A 20,862-nucleotide genomic window follows, 5' to 3' on the forward strand; every position below is an offset into this window, starting at 1 on the left:
ATGTGTAGTCGTTGTTTATAAGGTTGTATTGAATGCTTTGTAAATTTTCAGTGCCGAATTTGTTTGAAGTATGGCCAAACTACTAACATTTTCTTTTATCATATTGATGTCACTTATGAACTACATACACCTCTTTTTCTTATTTTATCCTTTCATGTTGCACGTATCACCATTCATATTGTACGGACGAGAAAGCATTATCTAAAACATTATCTAAAACGTTTAAAATTTAACTTTATATATTTATATTTTTTATTTAGACTCATCAAATTGAATTTTTATAATTTTTTTTAAATTTATATATTGGCACAACATATTTAAATTTGCTTTTTGAAAACATCAAATTTACTTGTGTTAATATTTTATTGTTTAATTTGATTTAAATTGTGCTTAAAAATTCATTTTTTAATCTAAGTTTATATTTTAAATTAAAGTTTATTTTTGAATAATTTTAATTAAATGTTTTAAATAATGAAATATAAGAATATATGCGGATATTAATGGATATTTACATATATTTTTTCACAAATATCTCACCAGTAACAAAATAAGTAATATGGTAATATTTTTAAACGGATAGCAAGTAGGTGTATGTATCATCCTTATTTTTAAATATTTATATTATTTATTTTATCCTTAATTTAAAAGTAAGAGTTAGAAAAAATTACATTTTACCTTCTTTTATTAAATTTAAAATGTTTATTCTATCTAGACTTCTGAACATTAAAATATAAATCAAGTAGTTTTTAAGAAATATTATGTCTAAGTAAAATTAAAATAAAAAATAAGAAGAAAATAAAACACATAAAAATTTACAAAAATTTAATGTCTGTTGATTACAGACTCGCGTCATTTAATGTTTATTGACTCTAGATCGATGTTAAAAATCAAATTAAAGTCTTTTATAAGTAGATTCCGTTTCTATGGATGAAATATTTACAATGCGTATTTTTAAAGTCAAAATTTATTACTCAGGAGGTGAATATGGTAACGTCATGAACTCTTTTTACATTAGTGATATAAACGAGAAATAGTACGGTTTAGGAAATAGAATAAAAAAAACACCAATTAAATTGTAATATTTTGCTAAATATTTTGTTGTCATATATTACATACATTAAATAATAACTGAGAAATTTACTATCTGTCTTTAATGAAATTTCTTTATAAGTTTTAAATCAAAATAGCCGGTAATTAGGAAAATCAATGGTTAATAATAATAATAATAATAATAAATAAATAATAAAACTAAAATACATATCTAATAGAATTTAAAATTAATTACAACTTAAACGTAGATTTTTAATTAAGAGCTTTATTATATTTTAAAGCAGACACACAAATTTATTTCTTACATATGGATGCTCCAATCCAAGCTTTAAGTCAAAAATCAACCTCTCACGCTGAATGACATAATCTTAGGTACATTATAAAACAACAATGAACAGTAACACCAAATAAACACTTGTGATTAACTAGATTGTTGTGTTGGTCTTAACCAAATTGTCATCCAACTCTTTGGCAAAGATTTTCATAACCTGTGAAGGCAAGGAAACCAAAACCAGAATCCCTTCCTCTCCCTTCGCGTTCTGACTAGGGACATGAAAGTTCACTGCTGGAAACGTCCCAGCACCAGCAACGGCCATTCCTCCATACACCGCCTTCCCCCACCCCAAATCCAAATCTCTAAATCCAATATCCGTCGTATCCAAAACCAGACACGACCTCACCACAGTAAACAAAGGCCTTCCCGAAGTCGCCATCAGATCCGCCACCGAGTGAACATACTCCTCGCTCACCTCGCTCCTTGCCTTCTGTATAAGCCTCACCGCATACTCCAACGGCTCCGAGGAAAGCTCTCCGCCGGCGGCCACAGCTGCCGGAAACCCGAAGCAGCTACCATAATAATTCGTCAGTAAGGCCGACTTGAACTTGTCGCGCGCATCTACGATGCACATCATTCGGACGTCTTCCTTCGGATTGAACTGAAGCGCTCTTGTGCGGCAGCGCCAGACGTAAGACGTCAACACCTCGAAGGTGGTGGCGTGCTGGTCGAGGTCACGGGGGAGGAGGGCGCGGATGGCGGCAGTTTCGGCCGGGCCGAAGAAGAATGACCGTTGCTCGAAGTTCTGTTGAACGGCGTCGCCGGAGTCTGTGAGTTGCTCGTACTCCCGATGGTTGAATGTGACACGTGGCGGGTCCCTGGCTCTGAGAAGGTCCCTATGCCACAAAGGTTCGAATGGAGGTTCTTGCAAGACTCCCCGAGCTATCCCTGCCATGGTAGTTGCGAACTGAAAGACGCCAACTCCGTCGACTATGGTGTGGTTGAAACGGAGCGCCAAGATGAAACCACCGCACTTCAAACGCGTCACCTGTGTATTATTGAAAAATTAAAAAAAAAAAACAACTTAAAAACATGTATACACTAATTTGTAATTAACTATGCTTGTCACATTAAACTCTCTTTATATAATTCAACTTTGGTGATTTTGATCAATCATGCATATATAATTAAGTTTGTTTAACTAAAACCAGATTTTGATTAGGGCCACGAGTACGTAATAGTCCGTAAAATAATAAATGTTCGATGATAGAGTTCCATATAAAATTGAAAGCTTGGTTGAAGAATATGGTAAGTTAGACCTGTATAATAAAAATGGGTGTATTAGTGACCGCTTCCGAACCGGGAGGTTGGTAAAGGAGTTCTTCGAAGTTCGGGAAAGGGGGTTTAATAGTGTGACCGAATTGTTGGAGTGTAATATCAGCATCGGCCTCGATGAACATCACACCCTCCTCGTTGCAATCCACCACCAGGCTTCCGTCAGGACCGTCCTTAATCCTTCCAGCCAACGGGTAGTAGAAAACTAGGGTTTCAGCGAGAGCGTGTCTAATGGCTTTAACCGGGTCCTTCCCTGCCATTGATGGGTTGTTTCTGTAGAACTGTATGATTGGAATTTGGATTCGGAGGCCCGCTTGGGTGTCTATGTCTGATAGCAGCTTGTTCTCGCGGGGAGTGGGCTTGGCCGGAGCCACCAGCTCTGGTTCGCTCCTCCGCACGTCAAACACAAGAGGGGGAGAAGAGGATTCCACCTCCAAGTCGTGAGAAAAAGCCATGGGTGCGTGGAAGAAGAGTGTAGAAAAGCGTAATGTGAGTAATGAGTGAGTATAGTGTTGCATGGACCTGGCGAGTTTATATAATATCCAAATTGTCAAATCGAAATTCAAAATAATTTAAATCCCGTTTACTTTAAATTTATTTAAATAAATTTATCCCAAATTCAAATTCATATATATATTTTTTTAAATTCAATTCACCTAATTATATTTAGATTTAATTTAAATTGAATTATTTTTTGAATTTTGAAAATTCAAAAATAATGTACATTTAAGTGTGAGTTAAGATAGTTGAGGATTATACAAAGTTAGTCTCTCCAATGTCAAGTAAAACTAATTTAGATTGATGGTGGAACTAACTGAGTCTAATACAACAAATCAAGTTAAAATTAATTTAGGGAGATTAAGTTTATCTAAATTGAAAATCAAGACAAATTAGATTGGGTCAGTAATTAAGTCGAGATTGTCAAGTCTGGTAAACTTTGAGTCAAAGTTAAATTGAGTCAATTTGGGTCAAAGATCGAACCAAGTTCGTATGAGCTAAAGAATCAAGTTGAGTTTACCTATATGAAGATCGCTATAAGTCAAGTCAGATCAAAAGTTTAGACAACCTAAACAAAAGTTTGAGTCGAGTCATCTTATCCCATGATTTAATCAAGTCATCACGAGTCCAAGATCAAGTCTAGAGGACCTCAACCCAAACTGAGTTGGTTCAGGCTTAGTGAATCTGAGTTGACACAAACCCAAGTCAAGTTGAGTTAGTCCACATCAAGGTTGAATAAATGTTACATTAGTTATATAGTTTCAATTTTTGTAAAAGTATCTTATGTAGGTTCCCTAATTTTTGTAGTTTTAATTAAGTTTCAATTTATAAAAAATGATACAATTTGGTCATTTTCATTAGTAATGTAATAACTACGTTAAAGACATGTCACCGTGCCAGTTTGTAGTTATTTTTGCATTTTTATTTTGTTTTTTACTTTTGTCCACGCGTCTGGTTAGCGTCGTGTCACGTAATATTATTAAGGTAATGAAACAATATAGTATTATGTATCATGGTCAACGTTAGTGTCAAGTGTTATTGTTTTCTTTTTCAATTAAGTCTCTCTATATTATATTTATTTGTTTGATTAAATTTGATCCATTTTTTTAAAACAAGAGCAAAGTTGTTTTGCTTCAAATTAAGACAATTTTATTTTATAATTTTATAATGATCCTTTTATTAAAATTGATATTTTTAATAAATATTTTTAAAATTATTTTTAAACCACCTTTAACCTATTGGATTCCTTTTCAATATAACAATATAGTAGTTATAAATATTATATTATTCATGTTGTAAACATATTAATATTTATAATCTTTTTATTAATTAAAATAAATTCTTAAATATCTAAAATTGTATAATTAATAATTATACATGTAAATTTTCTTTACAAATATTTAATAAAAATGCTAATTTTAATAAATATTAAACATTTACACAAAAAAAGTATGAGAACAATTAAAAATATAAATATATAAATTGAATTGAAAATAAAATAATGACATTTAACATTATTACTAACACGTCACATTGCTAAATTGTCATATCATAGGTTAACCATATCAATGTCAAATCACATAGATAATATCACACGAGACAGCTATCTAACTAACATTTCAATATACTTTTTTAAAATAAACAAAAAAAATCACAATACGATACACGTCTTTAACATCATTTGTAAAGTGGTAAAAAAAACATAATTGTATCGATTTAAGAAACAAATGACTTAAATGAGACTAAAAATATTTAGAAGACCTACTTAAACTATTTTTAATCTGGAAACCAAACAACTGATTTATATAAGATGACACAAATAAGCCTAAGTCATTCCTAACCGATTTCATCCATATTTAATAAATCTAATAAATTGATGTGAGAATCATTAAAAATGCACTCAAAAACCCTCTGAACGGACGCCAAGTGTCAAGTGGAGCGGATCCGGAAATCAGATAGTGGAATGCAGGTGTCGGCAGATGAGCCGACGTTCGTTTGACGTGGGAAGCAAAACTAAGTTTTGGAAAAATTTACATCACACTCTCTGCATGCACCTTCTTCCCCAAACTCTGAAAATCTCATTTCTCCTCCTTCTCACTGAAAGCTCTCCCTTCTCTCTACGAAATCTCACCTTTTCTTTTCTTCGATTTCCGTTCAGGCAACCGTAGAAGCACTTCCGACGTCCAGAGCTTCAGTTTGAACCGATCAGTTTCGAGTTCTGAATTGATAAGTTCTTCTTGTTTTTAGCCGTTCGTTATCTGGTACATGCAAACCAAGTTCTTGTTGCATGAGTTCATAGTCTCATTTTGAACCATTTTGGTATGTTGTTTGATTTTGGTTTGAAGAGTTGTTGAGGTATGAATGACATAAATATTTATTTCAATAAATTTGACTTCTTGAAAAGGAATAATTAAATAAATATTAAAAATTGTAGTTTTTTTTTGGTATTTAGTCTTAAAATTTTTAGTTAAATTTTTAAATTTTTAATTTTGAAAAATATAAGTATCAAAATTAAAATTAAATCAACCCCTATTATTATTTTTTACATATTCCATATATTTTGAAAAAAATATATCGGTAATGTTTCATCGTCTATCCGTATATAAGATAATTTATACTTCAACAATATGCCCCTTTTCTTTATGAAAACAAATAATATATCAGTAATTTCTTTTATATTAAGTTTAAAAGAAGAAAATAAAAGAAATATGAAAAGTATGAAAAGACGAAGAATGAAAATTATATTTAATTGCAGTTTTATTGATGACTGGGAAAGAGGAGATGAAAAGTTGCTGTGGAGGACCATAGTTTTGAGGGTCAGGGGCTCAACCCGGCCTTACTTCAGTGCCAACCCATTTAATGGGCTAGTGGGGCCAAATGCTTTGAAAAGGCCCATAGAATGGGTCAAAATAGTGGGCCAGGGCTGGCCTTGGGGCTCGTTGGGAAATTGACAGCTCTAATTACAACATACTAAAAAAACTGAAAAAATCACATTTACATACCTGCATGTGATTTTTAAAAATGTAAAATTAACTGACTTATTCTCCCTAAATAATATAAACAGAAAACAGGAAAAGTAAATCTGAATAAAACACTGCAAAAACCTAACACAATTATGATATTCATGCAATTGGTTATATGAAAATTGAAGTCTAGATAAACAAAATACGTTAAAATGCGTAATAATAAATTATTAATACTTCAACACTCTTGCGTTTATCTACTCTTGCGTGAACTTTCTTCTCTCTCCAACGACTTATTTTGATCATTAATTGTTTAATAAAGAATAGATAAAAAAATATTTGAAAATTATACAATCTAATTAATTTTATAAAAATATAATAACTACATAAAAAGACACGCCATTTTTTAAATTAATCCTCTCCCTTATCTCTTTGACTTATCTCTTTGACTTAGCTGACAAATTCTTATCGTTTTCTTCCCAACTTTTCCGTAAAATAAATACCAAATCTTTCTCTCTAGATATATAGACGATAAAATATGAAAAATATTAAAATTTACACTTGTTCTAAACCATACTCGTTTGTCATATGCATTTGCATTTATACACAATTTATAAAAGACTAGTATAATTAAACCTTTTTCCAAGCCCTCGAGTAACACGCTTTTCAATGAGTAGTAGATGTATACGTCATTCTTTCCTTCTTTGGCACCGACAAAATAATGGAAAAATAATGTCTGTTCGTAAAAAGATTGAGTAAGAATAGTATCACATAAGTTGACATTTACTTGATACGGGTAAAATTGTTTTAAAAGTGAATATTGGTATATTTTTAAGAAAGAAAAAAATAAAAAGTAAGGAATGGTAGTCTTAAATGAAAGTAAAAAAATAATGTGTCAAAATATCATTTTTCAAAAAAAAAATTCCAATGTTCGTATGGCAAAGACAGTGAAATTTTCCTCCAAAAGTGAAAAGATAAAAAAAAGTAGATACGTAACATAATTAATTTAATACAATAGATTATGTTGTATTCTTTTATAGTTTATTTTGTCTTGTAAAAGCTACCCATAATCAATAATTGGGGGCTGTTGTAAATCTTTTATTTTAAATGTTACTTTTTAATAAAAATTTAAATGATAATAACAATAGTATTTAAATAATAGAAAGTAAAATAAAACAATATTATTGTCATCATTTTTTTCTTTCAAAATGAAGAGTTTACGTGAAGGTATGAAAAATAGATTTTAAAAGAGAAAAAAGTTATTAACTTAATAGGATCAGACTTTAAAAAGTCCACTTAAAACATCCTCGTCCATTAGCTTAAGCATGCTGTCTCCTTTTAAGATTCAGTTTCAAATTTTTTCTACCTTCTCTCTACCATAACTCTATCTTCTCTCTACCAAATCTCTTTTCTGAACCGTTTAATCTTTGATCAGGTGCCGTCAAAACGTCCACAACGTAGTGGGCTTCGAAACTAACCGATTCATTTTGGGTTCTAAGCTGGTAAGTCCCTCCATGTAACCTCTTCTCCGTTCTTGAACTGGGACATGCATTTTGTTGGTTGCACGTGCCTTAAGCTTTCTCCTTTTCCATTTTTTCCACTCCATTCTAGTTCTAAGAGCTGTTTCCATCACCATTTTGGTGGGTTGTAGGGTTTTATTGAGTTCTTGCGGTGAAGGAACTGTTGGTGTGTTCTTGCGAGCTATCCAGTCAAGTCACTCTAAGGTAAGGGGAGCTAGAATACTTCTTTAAATTGCTTGCATGAAGTGTATGTATATTGGATTCTGAATTGGTGTACTGTTTGGAGTTGTATTTTGCGTTTTGAGTATGTTGTATTGTATGTGTTGATATGTGAAATCCATGAAACTGTGTTGAGTTGTTTGGAATTGTTTTGGATGGGTTTGAATTGCTATAATTGACCAATTGAAAGTGATTTAAGTGTGAAATCTGGTATATTTTTGGTTGGATAGAAATTTGGAGTTTTGTGATTTTTAGGTCACTTTGAGAGTAAGTGAGGTAGTGATTTTGGACATTTGGGGTCTAAAGCGCAGCTGGGCTGTTGGGGCAGTCTTAGCCACTGTAATGTGATTTGTTTGAGTCACTAAATTGATCAAACTAGGTGCAAAGCCGTGGGATTGGGTTTTGGGTCCCTAGGTTGGGAAAATTGATGTTTTAGAGTTGAATTTGAGTTTTAATCACTTTAGAATGATAGTAGGAATGTTTAGAATCATTTAGATAAGTTTAATTAAGTATAAAACAAGAATTAAGGGTGTTAGAAGTTAGTAAAAATGGTTAGAAATGGTCATGTTGGATTATGCTCATAATTATGCAGAGTTCTGCAAAGTTCTGCAGAACGCTGCAATTGACCGCTCGGTCTTGTGCTGCTCTCAATCATAACTAGGTTGGTCTCTTTTGAGTCTTACCAGTTCATGACCGTTCGGTCTTTTAATGAGTGTTCGGTTTTGTATTGGCACTTGGTCTCAAGGCTCTGAGTGTTCGGCCAAGGCTCTGAGTGTTCGGCCAAGGCTCTGAGTGTTTGGCCAAGGCTCTGAGTGTTCGGCCAAGGCTCTAAGTGCTCGACCAAAGCTCTAAGTGTTCGGTCAAAGCTCTAAGTGCTCGGCCAAAGCTCTAAGTGTTCGGCCAACGCTCTAAGTGCTCGGCCAAAGCTCATAGCGTTCGGCCAAAGCTCCTAGCGTTCGGTTTCTCTTAGTGGTCAGTCTTAAATAGTGTTCGGCCACTTCTTCAGGCTTATCTTTTATGGACCGTTCGGTCTTGTCCATTGGGAAGTGAGATACTGTTTGGTCTCCACCATTTATAGGGTGTTCGGTCTTGCTCATAATGTGTTGATGTTTTCTGTTTGGCCGCCATTTCTATTTATTCCAGTATGCTATTTTGATTAATTGTTCCAGTTGCTTTAAGGGCTTATGTGTGCATTATCATGTTGGTGTTAAAGTTGAAGGTACTAGTATTGGACGTAATTCCATGATCCTCAAGGGAGGATACATAGTGGTGCCCTTTCAGTGTGTTTAGAATGATTTGCATGGTAGCTCAGTCTTGGGGATTTTCCTGACGCTCCAATGGTCTTTCATTCTCAAGTAGAGAGGATTGATCCATGTGGTGAGGAGTAGCAGGAGGTCCTAGTCTTGGGTGCTTCCAGTATGGCCCAAGGTGAGTGATAACGGACTAACCTCGTGAGTGTGGTAGGGTGAAACCCATTGACAATGGCTTTGCAAAGCAGTAGAAGCCACCACGAGTGCATGACCCGCCATAGCTCGGCAATAATTCTAAGTCCGAATGAGTCAAGTTTAAGTGCCACAAGTCATGTTTGTATCTGTATTTACTTGCATATTGCCTATGACTGCTATAACATGATTTTTATATCTAGTTCACCCTTGCTTGTGTGTTTGTGTTTGCTTGGGTATGCTATGTGAGCAGAGATGGATGAGGTGCCTCTGGAGCAGGCTTTGGAGGAAGATTATGCTGCTGCTTAGTCTCCTTAGGATTATATCAGTTATTCCTTATCTTTTGAAATACTCTATTATGTTTAAGTTTTAAATTAGGACTCAATTTGGGATGACTGTAACATTAAAACTTTATTTACAGTCTACTTTAACTGTTCTCTTTTATATAAATGTAGACTTACTGTGTTATATGATTCTATATAATCTGAGATGTTACAGTTTAAGTAAATCAAATAGTATGGATAATTAACAAACTATAAATAATATATATATATATATATATATATATATATATATATATATATATTAAAAATATAAGTGATGATTATAAGTTTTTACAAAGAAGATAAATAATTGTAAAAAATGAATATTATAAACATAATGTAAAGATAATCATCTTATTATTAACATATTCGACATATTTGAAAAGAGTGTTAAAAAATTAATATTAAATTTAATTGAGATTCTTATAGGAGATATATACTATTAATAATAAAATTAGATATTAATAAATGATTTGATAACACATTAAACAATAAAAATAAAAAAACAAGATTTTCACTAATAATTTTGGAAAAACCAAAATAATATACTAAAAAATTATATATTCAATAATTATCTTTAATACAACAAAATAAATAATTAAATCATTAACATTAATTTACTTTGTGTTGTTTTCATTTTTATAAATAACTTTCCTTTTATACATTTTAAGAAATAAATATGTTATTTTATTCTTTGCAAATATACTTAACTAAGAAAAAAAATCAAGATTGAAAAACAAACTACCAAAATCTAAATTTGTTTTATATTCATAAAAAAATACTATAGAAAGTCTTATAAGATAAAATAAAAATAAAAAATTCATATTTTAGTATTAAGTGGAAAAATAGTGACCATATGTGAGAAATAATAATAAAAGTAATGCTTTTTTGTACTCTTTTTTTTTTTTCAGAAACAAGAAAGAGCAAACAAAGAAAATGAAATATCAACTTAAATGATAGATAAATCAAGATGAAAAGAAAAAGTAAAAAATGTTATCTTAATAAATTTTTTATTTTTTATTATATCTAATTTCGTATTTGACTATTTATTACCATTAAATGACACGTGTTATAAAAGAAAATTAACAATTCATCTAATTTAATTTCCATAAATTTTCATTATTCAAAATTTTAAAAGTTTGATAAAACACTACATATTCATACTCGACTTCTAAGAAGATTGATCACCTTGAAAAAGAAGATACATGTGACTAAAAAATAATTGTAGTGATAATATGAAAAAGAAGATACATGTGATTCAAAAAATTAATTATAATGATACTATGTACGTAAAAGTATAAAAAGAAAAATAACTAACAAAAATAAGAAAATATTCATTTATCATTATAATAAAAAGTGAATTAGTAGAAATATCATGTTAAAATGTATAAACCACCCATGAAAATAATGTATATCATTAGGATAACATTAACAATTAATGTGTCCATTTCAATTTTTAAAAGATTAGGTGATCTTTACCCTATCTATTATAAATATTTTCTTTTTATATTATAAATATGACTTAATTTTTCAGAAAGAGTGTTTTAAATTTTTAAAAGATGTCCCAACGCGTTCAACATTTGTTAATTTTCTATTCCTTTGAGATGCGTTTGAAGTTAAACACATGGAGATTTCTAATCGTTTTGAATAAGGGATCATCGTTGGCTTCTCTTGCAAAATTCTTTTGCATTATTGAAGTCAAACAAGTGGTGGATCCTCATGAACAGAGGATCATTACACAAAAAACAAAAATACTCTGATACCATAAAATTCAGAGAGCAGAATTACTTAGGAGATTATCTTAATGAAATGTCATTTGTTCAGCTTCATGCCTAATGGATTCGAACAATGGTGATGACAAATAACGCTCTCCATAACTGGGAAATACCACCTGCACAGCATCGCAGCAAATGTCAGATGACATGATTTATAACAAGTAAAAATCTCTTTTACCTCAAGGAAGAATAATCACAAATTCGCACAATATCAAACATCCTTATCTTGATCTATCGTTTTAATAAATGAGCCGACTATCGTCCAAACTACAGGCCATAAACCACGTTGGTGCACGTGGGAAATCGTATGGTATTTTGAGAAATTTCTGTACTATTTTGTAATCTATACAGGTTTGCATGATTAGGAATTAGGAAAATCGTGTGATAGGATATTTCTGTAATATTTTGTAATCTATTCAGACTTGCATGATTAGGAATTAGGAAAATCTCATGAATTAAGGTAATATTCAACGTTAATGCAATGAAATCAATTCATTGAACCTTTATGTTCCACATGGTGTCAGAGCTTCCCCATTTTGGAGGTTTTCTTTAGCTGTTTGAAGAGTCTTTTTTTTTTTCTTCTTCCGGTGTTTATCTTTTAAGTCACAGTCCCTTGTCTGCACAGCTACGTTTTCTTGTGTTTATCTTGCATTTCTGTCCCTCCCTAAGGGAAGGAGGATTTGTGAATCCAACCCACCCAGAAACAGGGTGACTGAATCCAACAACCTGGCGAACTGCATAACATTCATTCAACATATAAGTTGAATGAAAACAATTATCCGAAGTAGGCCACAGTACTGAAAGGAAAGGAAAAGTTGAATCACCAAACAGAAGAAAAACCTAATAAAAGGGTCCCAAGTTTACCACGTGGAACGTGGAAGAATCAATGATCATGACACGGCCGCGTAATCCTGAGATGCTAGAAAGCAGTGACACTTCCATACGAAGAAAACGTAAAGACTTTGACAGCAGACAAGGGATTACCTTAGTATGACCAGCTTAAGTCCTTATGGATGGAATTGGACCATTAAAGACCAAAAGTTCTAACGATGCAGCTGTTATTAAGAAGTTTTTTTGGGCAACACAGAGTCCATGAACACGGTTTCCTCGTTGGCTTCAATTCTTAATTTGATCAAGTTAGGATAAAAACCTTAAGGAAACAAGAGCGGAAAACCTTCCACGAAGCAGTGACTGTTGTACCAAGTGAAGAAAGTAGGAGTCAAATGTTAGATTTTCCAACACTCAACTGAAAACCTTAGCTATGAAATTTGACTTTGGCCATAGTCATGAAATAGAAGAAAGGAAGATTGACAAATGTGGACAAGAAGGGTGATAGTCCATGTTATACTTTTACCTACCACAATAAGCCTTGCTATACTTGGGAGAAGTGGTACAGACTTTTTCTAAAGCCTACATGTTGAGATCAACAATGGGGACACAAAAGTGGCCTCCCATGATTGGGAAAACAGACCTATGTTTCAGAAACAGGTGAAGAAAACAAATTTGTCCTTCTCAACTAAGAGGAAGTAGACTAGTAGAAAAACATATTAGAGTTTTCCTAAGTAAACTAGAAAAACCTTCGTGTATGTGTTCTTTGGCATACTCAACTGTGCTTTCATTTTCTTCTGGAATAAATGTATAACATTATTAGATACTAGACTTTAGAGTTACTGACAATATGACAACCTTAACGAAAGACTTCTCCACCAATACCCTATACCCTATCAGTAAGAAATTTGACATTGCAGATGAAACTTTTATAACTGCAGCAGGTAAAAAAAGTATTTAGATAATCCCATCAATAATCTTGAAAAAACGTGTTTTGTGTTCCAAAATTATCCTCCAAAATCTCCATACAGAAACTTACTTAAGATTCCACATGTAATCTTAATTTTCACAACAATTGTTGGGTTTCCAGAGAGGAATTGGAGGAGGGCAATTGGACATGCTGGAAAATGCAACAAATTCTCTGCCTAGAAGATCTAAATCTGCCCAACGGGAGGAGCCTTCCCCTAACGACCAACAATACCCTAATTTATCATTATCGATTAGAACATTCTTTCTTCCGAGTTATAAAAAATATGCTTCTTATATATATCTCGTACAAGTTCAGTGTTAATGCAATGAATTATTCATGATTCATCCCAAATTATCAGAAGTGCAAATGTTCTTCAGAGTTGGCACATTCCCATAACTCCTAAAAGCCAAAAATTTTTACATACTTTCTCAGGGTCAAGTGCCCTCTCACTCCTCATCACCTCTCTTCTATTCTGTTTCTTCACAGACATCTTTATTACCGATCCTTTTTTGGGTGAAGTTTTAGAATATAATAATCTCATAATTCCTGTTAAATAAATGAAAGTTTTCAAAGACAAGAAACTCACAACGATGAGTTTTCCGGCATTTTCAGGTCTCTTCCCCAATTTTATGGCAGCGGCTGCTGCGGCACCTGATGAAATTCCCATCTGCAAAAGAAGTAATAATGTAATAAGCATGAGAACTAGTAATTTGAATAATTGGAATTAGAGAAGTATAGAGTTCGCATTTTACACGAATATCCATATAGAAAGTACTGTGAAATCAATAAGAGCCACAATTTATCATTGTCATACCAACAAACCTTCTTTTAAAGCAAGCAGCTTAGCAGTTTCTATTGCTTCTACACTTGATATCTGCAGTTTACAGACCTTGTTAGTCTTGACAGAATGCGTTGTAATAGCAGCTAGCTAAGCAAACATAACGTAACTTGCTTATTCTACTGCATAACATTGTGTCTTAGCTAGAACAGGAAAGCTTGTGATTCTTTCGCTTGTAAATGTACAAGACTGAGAGGATTTTTTCTTTTGCTAGCAATTCAGTGATACTTCTCAAATTTTTTCACGCATATCATCAACTCATATGTTGTTATAAAATATAAACATGTTTTATGAATCATAGTTCCAGAATCAGTATGTCTCACTTTGAAATGACCGGGACAAGATTAGTGGGGTGAGATTGGGATAGTATGCATGAGGTCTAGTAAGCTCGTTACAATCGGTATAAAACTAGCGTATTGAAGAGCATTAAGTATCAAAATTAAAAGAAAAATGATTAAGAATGGCTCCATAAGTTCATATTGCTTTAACTTGGATCTTGCACTTTTTGGCTTAAGGTTATGAGACAAAAGTAACAAAATAAAAACCATTTCTGATTTTTCCTCGTACACACTATTTTTGTTTTCTTCGCATGCATGATTATATATCCACAGACACAGGAAACTATACTCTAAAAACAATACCAGTCAGTTTAAAACCTAAAAAAACAAATTTGAAATAGTTGAAAAAGGTATCCACACACTGCAAATATTCTTTCAACTTTCGACATAGAGATGAACCATTTATTGGTAACTGAGATATATTTGCATAAAATCTAGATATTAAGATTGCTTGAGAACATTTTCTGCAAAACAGAAATAACAAATAGAGGCTATACTTAGGCTAAGAGATAGACAGAGAGAGACCCAGCAAAATGAAGGGAGTTGTGATCTACCTGGATGACTTCATCTAGGAGATTAACATCCAGTACATTCGGAATGATACCATTACCAATCCCTTGGATTAGGTGATCACCTGTGTAAAAATTTATAGAAAAGTCAGTAAACGGTCTCATATTGTAGTTTGAGGTCTTGCTAAAGCTTAAAGAACAAATTTTCAGAGTATATGTATGCATCCGAATGAAAATGTTTACAATTCAACTAATAACAAACATTTCGCGCATAATTTCCAATCCAGTTCACCTTAAGCTAGATTATGGGTTCAACGCCTTCACTGCACAAATACGGGTGTTAAATTACCATACTACTTGAATATTTATATATATAGTACAATAACACTGTTCGGAGCACATACAGACAACTTTCTTCCTCCAGCATACCGAGTATCTGGCATAACAGAGAGAAGAGGAGTGGAGAGGACAACAGTATTTAAAATAAGAGAAACGAGAATATAATTTAAGCATTTATGAGGATAAAAAAAATATTAAATATTTCTTAATAGGGTGGCATTAAATTTTTTAATTCAGTTTATATTGGGTTCAACCAAATCCAACATGCCGTTTGAGCAATGAAGGCAATTTACGTCAATCCATTGGATTGACTTTCTTCTCTTTGAATTAAAAAAAATCCTATATATATTATAACCCACAAAGACTTATAATGCTAGATTTATTGATGTTAGGGGACTAGCTTTTAGTTTTAATATTTTCGGAATGAATGTTAATACAGGTTCAACTCAACATGTTAAACAAGTTGACTCATCTAAATGTGTTAGATTGAGCGGCAAGACAAATCTTACAAATTGTAGTTGACTCATTAGATGGAAATTTTATTTTTCTATTTTTTAGTTTTAAAATAGAGGTACTGCAAAATTTATCACAATATCATTATGATTTATTTGAGTTTGTTTCATTTTAATGTATAGTATAGCTTTTTATTTTTTATTTTCTTATTTATTTGGTGGGTTAACCCAATTTGTTTTATTGACTTTTTTTTTTATCAAATTTTGATGATTCAGCCTAATAAAGCCTAATTTCTAACTGGGCAGATTGCCAATCTATTCAACCCAATTCAAGCTTGCGTAAATTGGAATGAGTTGAATGGCAACATAAATGTGTATGATATTACAGAATGTTTTGATGGATTATTATAATTATATTTGAAAGGTTTTCGTTTTTTTATAACCACCAATGAAAACAATGACTAAAACTATAATAAAATCCACATGTCTTTTAATTAAATGTCATAACTAGCTTTGTTTGTAGAATAAACACCAACTGAATGAAAAGATTAAAAAAGGATGAGGGCATAAGTATAGTGGTAAAATTACCTGGAGGTCCTCCACTAAGAACTGCACTTTCAACTGGTTCTACACCGTACAACTGAGACCAAAACCAAAACCAGAACAGCAATGCAAAGGTGAAGTTAGCATAGAAGCAAGGTTTGGTTCCTCAATACCTATTTTACTGAAATCATGGAGGGTAAGGTAAAATGGTAAAGAAATCCACCTTGACATTGGGGTTCCTCTCCTTGAGAAATCTGCCAGCACCCGTTATTGTGCCCCCTGTTCCTACCCCTGCAACCAAAGCATCAACTTTCCCACCGGAGTCTCTCCATATCTCAGGCCCAGTACTCTCATAATGAACCTATAATTCAGAATATCACCATCAATACACAGATCAAATAATAATAACAGCAGCAATACTAATAACAGCCTCAAATCAAATATGGAATAGATTGTACTTTTGGATTGGCAGGATTATCGATCTGGCGCAGCATGTAACTGCCGGGGGTGTTATTCACTATCTCCTCTGCCTTCCTAAGAACTTCATCGGTTCCTTTGGCAGGGTCTGTGAGATGCACCTCAGCTCCGAAGGCTAGAAGCACAATTTTTCTCTCCAGACTCACCGAAGCTGGCATTGCAACTATTACCTTGTAGCCCTTCAAAATTGCTACGAATGCCATTCCAATGCCGGTGTTCCCACTCGTAGCCTCCACAACAACACTCTTCATTTTCAACCATTGTAATAAGGAAAGCAAAAAACACAAACTCAGCAATCAAACATCAAAATAAGCACTTGAACAGCGTGTGATGGCATGGAATTTGAATAACATTATTTCCCAAACCCTAGACGAGGCTCTCACACCTCTGATTGATGGTACATTTGAGTTTCATTTCTCTCTTTCAGTGACTTTATAGCACTTTATATCTATGGTTTTCAATTCATGATTAAATAATATAAAATTAATTTTTTATTTACACAAAAAAAGTTATCTGTGATGCAAAGATTGACAGCATTATAATAATATAGGACCAGGATTCGTTTTTATTTTAGTAACAGTTAGTTCTGGTAACTTCTTAAAATATTTGAAATTTTTTGTTCTTAAAATTATATTTTACTTCACAACTAATAAAAAAAAATATTTTAGCATTATATTGTATTTAATAACTGTTCTGAGTTTTAATCAGTCCTGAACAAAATAATTTTTATTTAATCTCATAAGGAATAAAACAACTGTCAATTATTCATGTAGAAGAATTTAGACTCATGCAAAACCAAAATCATATAAATGGTTCTCTCTCTCTCTCATTCTCTCTCTATATATAAATTGTATAACCAATTGTTTGAAGTAGTAAATGCGTTACAAACTTTTTATAAAAATAGAAAAATAAGACCATTTGTATTTAATTATTTACACATTGTTAATTTCATAAAATTATAATGTAACATAACCAAACGTCTATGGCTCGATCTATATTTTATCATTATAAACGCTCAAATCTACCACTTCATTAGAGTTTGGTGGGGTCAAGAATGCTATTAGATTTTATTGTGTTTCGATTTGATTCAGTTAAACTTTAGCACTAAGAATAGAAAAATTAATTTGAAAAAATGTTCATCAAATTGATATTGTTTTTTTATCAATTTAACATATAGAACAAAAAAAAAATACTACCATACTTAGAAATTATAATTGAATAAATCGGTTTATTAGTTAACTCAGTTTTGTAATTTTTAATATATTTTTACCTAAAGACAAAAAATGTCTCAGGAAATATCCTGTCAAAAGCACTTGATTGGTTTTAAAAATTTGGTGTACGAAAGTTTCTCCATAAATTTTAAACAGCAACCGCCACTAAGAAAAAAAAATCTAGATAGGTTTTCACTTGTTGGAGGAAAGGATCGAAATTGATAGACTAACCTTTCCCGGGGTAATGAGACCTTTTTCCTCAGCATCTTTGATCATGCTAAATGCTGTCCTGAGTGTAATAAAAGAATATCATAATTAAAATTTCTGAAACTGAAATTCCAATTGTAGTTTGTAGAACAGTGTCATGTTCATGCCTATCTTTGATACTGAAGCAGGGTTGCATGGATTCTAACTTAGCAGCAATGCGGGCCACGCACCCCTCCACTATGTTATTCAGATATACCATTGGGGTATTACCTATTAGCTGGACAACAAACATTGAAAATGTTCATTCTTTTAACAACACTTGATAATAAAAAAATTGTACAAATCAAAGCGTGACGGAATAGAAAAGATGGTAAAAAAAAGAAGAAAAGGTTATTGTGACAGTATATACTTCAGTAGCATCTTTCTTGATTGCACACTTTGGCTCCATGTTTGAAGGTCTGCAAGCTGAACCAATCAAAGAGCTTAGTTAAGAGAAGAGACGAAAAGGCAAAGAGATATTTACGTAGGAGCTTATGATTGTTCGGCAAAGGGGTATGTGGAATATTGAATGAGAATGATTATCAGTGCCTGTTTGGCTCGGTTTACAATTTATAATCTCTTCTCAGAGAACATTGCTTGGTATAAATAGCCAATCATTTTCAAGAAAATAATAAAGAATTCATTGTAAACGTACGTACGAAGGAACTACACAATGCAAGAAAATACAAAACCAATGATCCCTTTGGGGTTTGAGCAGAGTGGGACAAGTTGTTCATCAAAATAGATTATCTTGGTTTTATTAATATGACGGACACTGATTCTCATGGACACGGGTACATACGATTGTCGTTTCAGATAAGGATTGTTTTAGTGGCTACAAAAAGGCCTGGAAAGAGTGGCATAGGACGTGCTTTGTAAAATTGATTTAGCAATTCTTGCTTTGGCCCATACGGAATAATTCAATCTTCCGTCCTTAAAATGATTCTTTGATAAAGCGTCCGAAAACCAAGATGTCCTGTTATCCAAGAAAATAGGTTTTCAGTTTAACTGCTGCAACAACAGTTGAACAAGTTACAGAAGGAGATTGACACCATAAAGAGTTGTGTTTTATGTAACAAAAAGTAGTTTTTGTATTGTTCTTGGGGTTTGGTAAAACAAATTTCATTTGCACAAGAAGAATCCAACATACTTGAAAGGTAATCTTTTCTTTGTCTTTATGAACAACTTGTTCATATTCTTATATTTTCTGCTATGTGGGAGCCAACAAGACAACCACGTCAAACTTTTTAATTTATATTTTCTGTATTTTTATTCTCTTGCTTCTCTGATCATAACCAGCTTAGAAATACACTCTTCATATTCTTATTTTTAAGTAAGAACTGATATATTGATATGCCTATTGGCTTTTGGATAAGAAATTATATCGATATGCATATTGGCTTTTGGCTTTTCATGTTTTTTTGACCTAAAATTTTATATAATGTACTCTCACACACACTTACATAAAACTTTTCTATCAAAAGAAGTCATTAAAATACTCAAAATTATATAAAATCACACTTAATTACCATTAACACATGTAAGTGATGCATATCCCAAAAACTTCAGGAAAAATAAGTGGACGAAAATAGTATTTGCATAATTCTCAAAAATATAAAAAAGAAATATCATATGATTATATATATATATATATATATATATATATATATATATATATATATATATATATGTATGTATATATAATGAGAGTGAGTTTTTGACAAAAAAAATTGTTAGCCAAAATTTTTTGTTTCAATTAGCCGACCAACGTGAAGAGGCAGATTCTTTTAATAAATAAATTTGGGGACTCTCGGATGACATGTCCAATTCTGAATGGACATAGATAATATAAAAACTGAAAGGGTCTTTTCCATTTCTATTTAAATGTCCTTTTCTTTAACAAGAATAGTGGATGTCTATTTTTTAACAAAGTTTTTTTTTTTGTGGATATGGGAAAAAAAATATAGACACGGGATTTTCTTTTTCAGTTTTTATTTTTTTTGAGAAAATTTAATTTTGAAAAAAAAAACGTCTTTAGAATTTATTTTATAAGAAATCATTGAAACTGATAAAATTGTTGAACTGGAGCTTTGTCATAAAAGAACATGAGAAAAACTATAAAACAAATTTAACTTTATAGTCTGTAAACTTTGCGTTGAGTAATTTTAACGGTGGTCCATTTTTTTAAGTTTTTGAAGTAAATTCAATAGTTTTTAAGGAAGTCTTTTAATTTAAAAATGAAGCAAAATTCATTTTTCCCTATTTTATCATTTCACTTGGAAAGGTATTAGTTAATAAGAGAGATAAGGATACGAGTAACACTGATTTTTTTTCCACTCAAGACATCTCAAAGAGTTGTTTTGAAAAAAAAAACTTAACATATTTTATTTGTCTGTCATTTCATTTTTAAGTTTGTGTACGACTTCTGATAGATGTAGAAGATACACTAATGTATGTAAGCCTCTTCATAATATTTTTTTATGTCAAATATATGATTATTTTTAATCTAAAAATGAAGAGATTTTTTTTTTCTAAATTAATATCGACCAAACATTTTATAGACATGAAAATAGTTTTGCCCATAGAAGAGCTTTTTGCTCTTTCAAAACACACAAAAAACGCCGAGTAAGGGATGAAAAAGAAGTTAGTTTGTGCAAAATATCCTGCAGCTTGATGTAACCTTTTGTATATGATCATATTCATACCCAGGAC

The 20,862-nt window shown here is 32.0% G+C and overlaps 2 protein-coding genes across 5 annotated transcripts; both read right to left on the reverse strand.

Moving 5' to 3' along the window:
• Positions 1-1,295: 1,295 nt before the first annotated feature.
• On the reverse strand, positions 1,296-3,177 carry LOC124838345 (benzyl alcohol O-benzoyltransferase-like). The gene is made up of 2 exons (XM_047313937.2): positions 2,644-3,177; positions 1,296-2,372 (listed from the first exon to the last, which is right to left on the reverse strand). The coding sequence occupies exons 1-2, from the start codon at positions 3,175-3,177 to the stop codon at positions 1,476-1,478; spliced, it is 1,431 nt and encodes a 476-aa protein (XP_047169893.2). The 3' UTR covers positions 1,296-1,475.
• Positions 3,178-11,290: 8,113 nt separating this feature from the next.
• Positions 11,291-18,909, reverse strand: LOC124838353 (cysteine synthase-like). Of its 4 annotated transcripts, none has more exons than XM_047313950.2 (11): positions 18,810-18,909; positions 18,521-18,576; positions 18,279-18,388; positions 18,136-18,193; positions 16,675-16,938; positions 16,440-16,577; positions 16,262-16,313; positions 14,928-15,007; positions 14,012-14,071; positions 13,784-13,864; positions 11,291-11,515 (listed from the first exon to the last, which is right to left on the reverse strand). In XM_047313950.2, the coding sequence occupies exons 2-11, from the start codon at positions 18,557-18,559 to the stop codon at positions 11,426-11,428; spliced, it is 972 nt and encodes a 323-aa protein (XP_047169906.1). In that variant the 5' UTR covers positions 18,560-18,576; positions 18,810-18,909; the 3' UTR covers positions 11,291-11,425. The 4 variants fall into 4 exon arrangements, with proteins under 4 accessions (XP_047169906.1, XP_047169913.2, XP_087953989.1 ...); XM_047313957.2 differs by having other exon boundaries at positions 14,020-14,071; positions 18,806-18,902; XM_088097863.1 differs by having other exon boundaries at positions 18,806-18,902.
• Positions 18,910-20,862: the final 1,953 nt, after the last annotated feature.

The sequence above is a fragment of the Vigna umbellata genome, chromosome 8, assembly GCF_029865625.1.
Source record: "Vigna umbellata cultivar VRB3 chromosome 8, Vumbellata_1.0, whole genome shotgun sequence".
Taxonomy (NCBI): Eukaryota; Viridiplantae; Streptophyta; class Magnoliopsida; order Fabales; family Fabaceae; genus Vigna; species Vigna umbellata.

Bases quoted from the DNA above. Each gene is read 5' to 3' on its own strand.
- LOC124838345 (XM_047313937.2), bottom strand. From the start codon at position 3,177: ATGCAACACTATACTCACTCATTACTCACATTACGCTTTTCTACACTC. The intron at 2,373-2,643 runs GTCTAACTTACC...AATAATACACAG, and splicing joins CACCCATTTTTATTATACAG to GTGACGCGTTTGAAGTGCGG.
- LOC124838353 (XM_088097863.1), bottom strand. From the start codon at position 18,887: ATGAACAACTTGTCCCACTCTGCTCAAACCCCAAAGGGATCATTGGTT. The intron at 16,939-18,135 runs GTTAGTCTATCA...TTGAAAATGAAG, and splicing joins GTCTCATTACCCCGGGAAAG to AGTGTTGTTGTGGAGGCTAC. The intron at 14,072-14,927 runs GTAGATCACAAC...TGTAAACTGCAG, and splicing joins TCCTAGATGAAGTCATCCAG to ATATCAAGTGTAGAAGCAAT.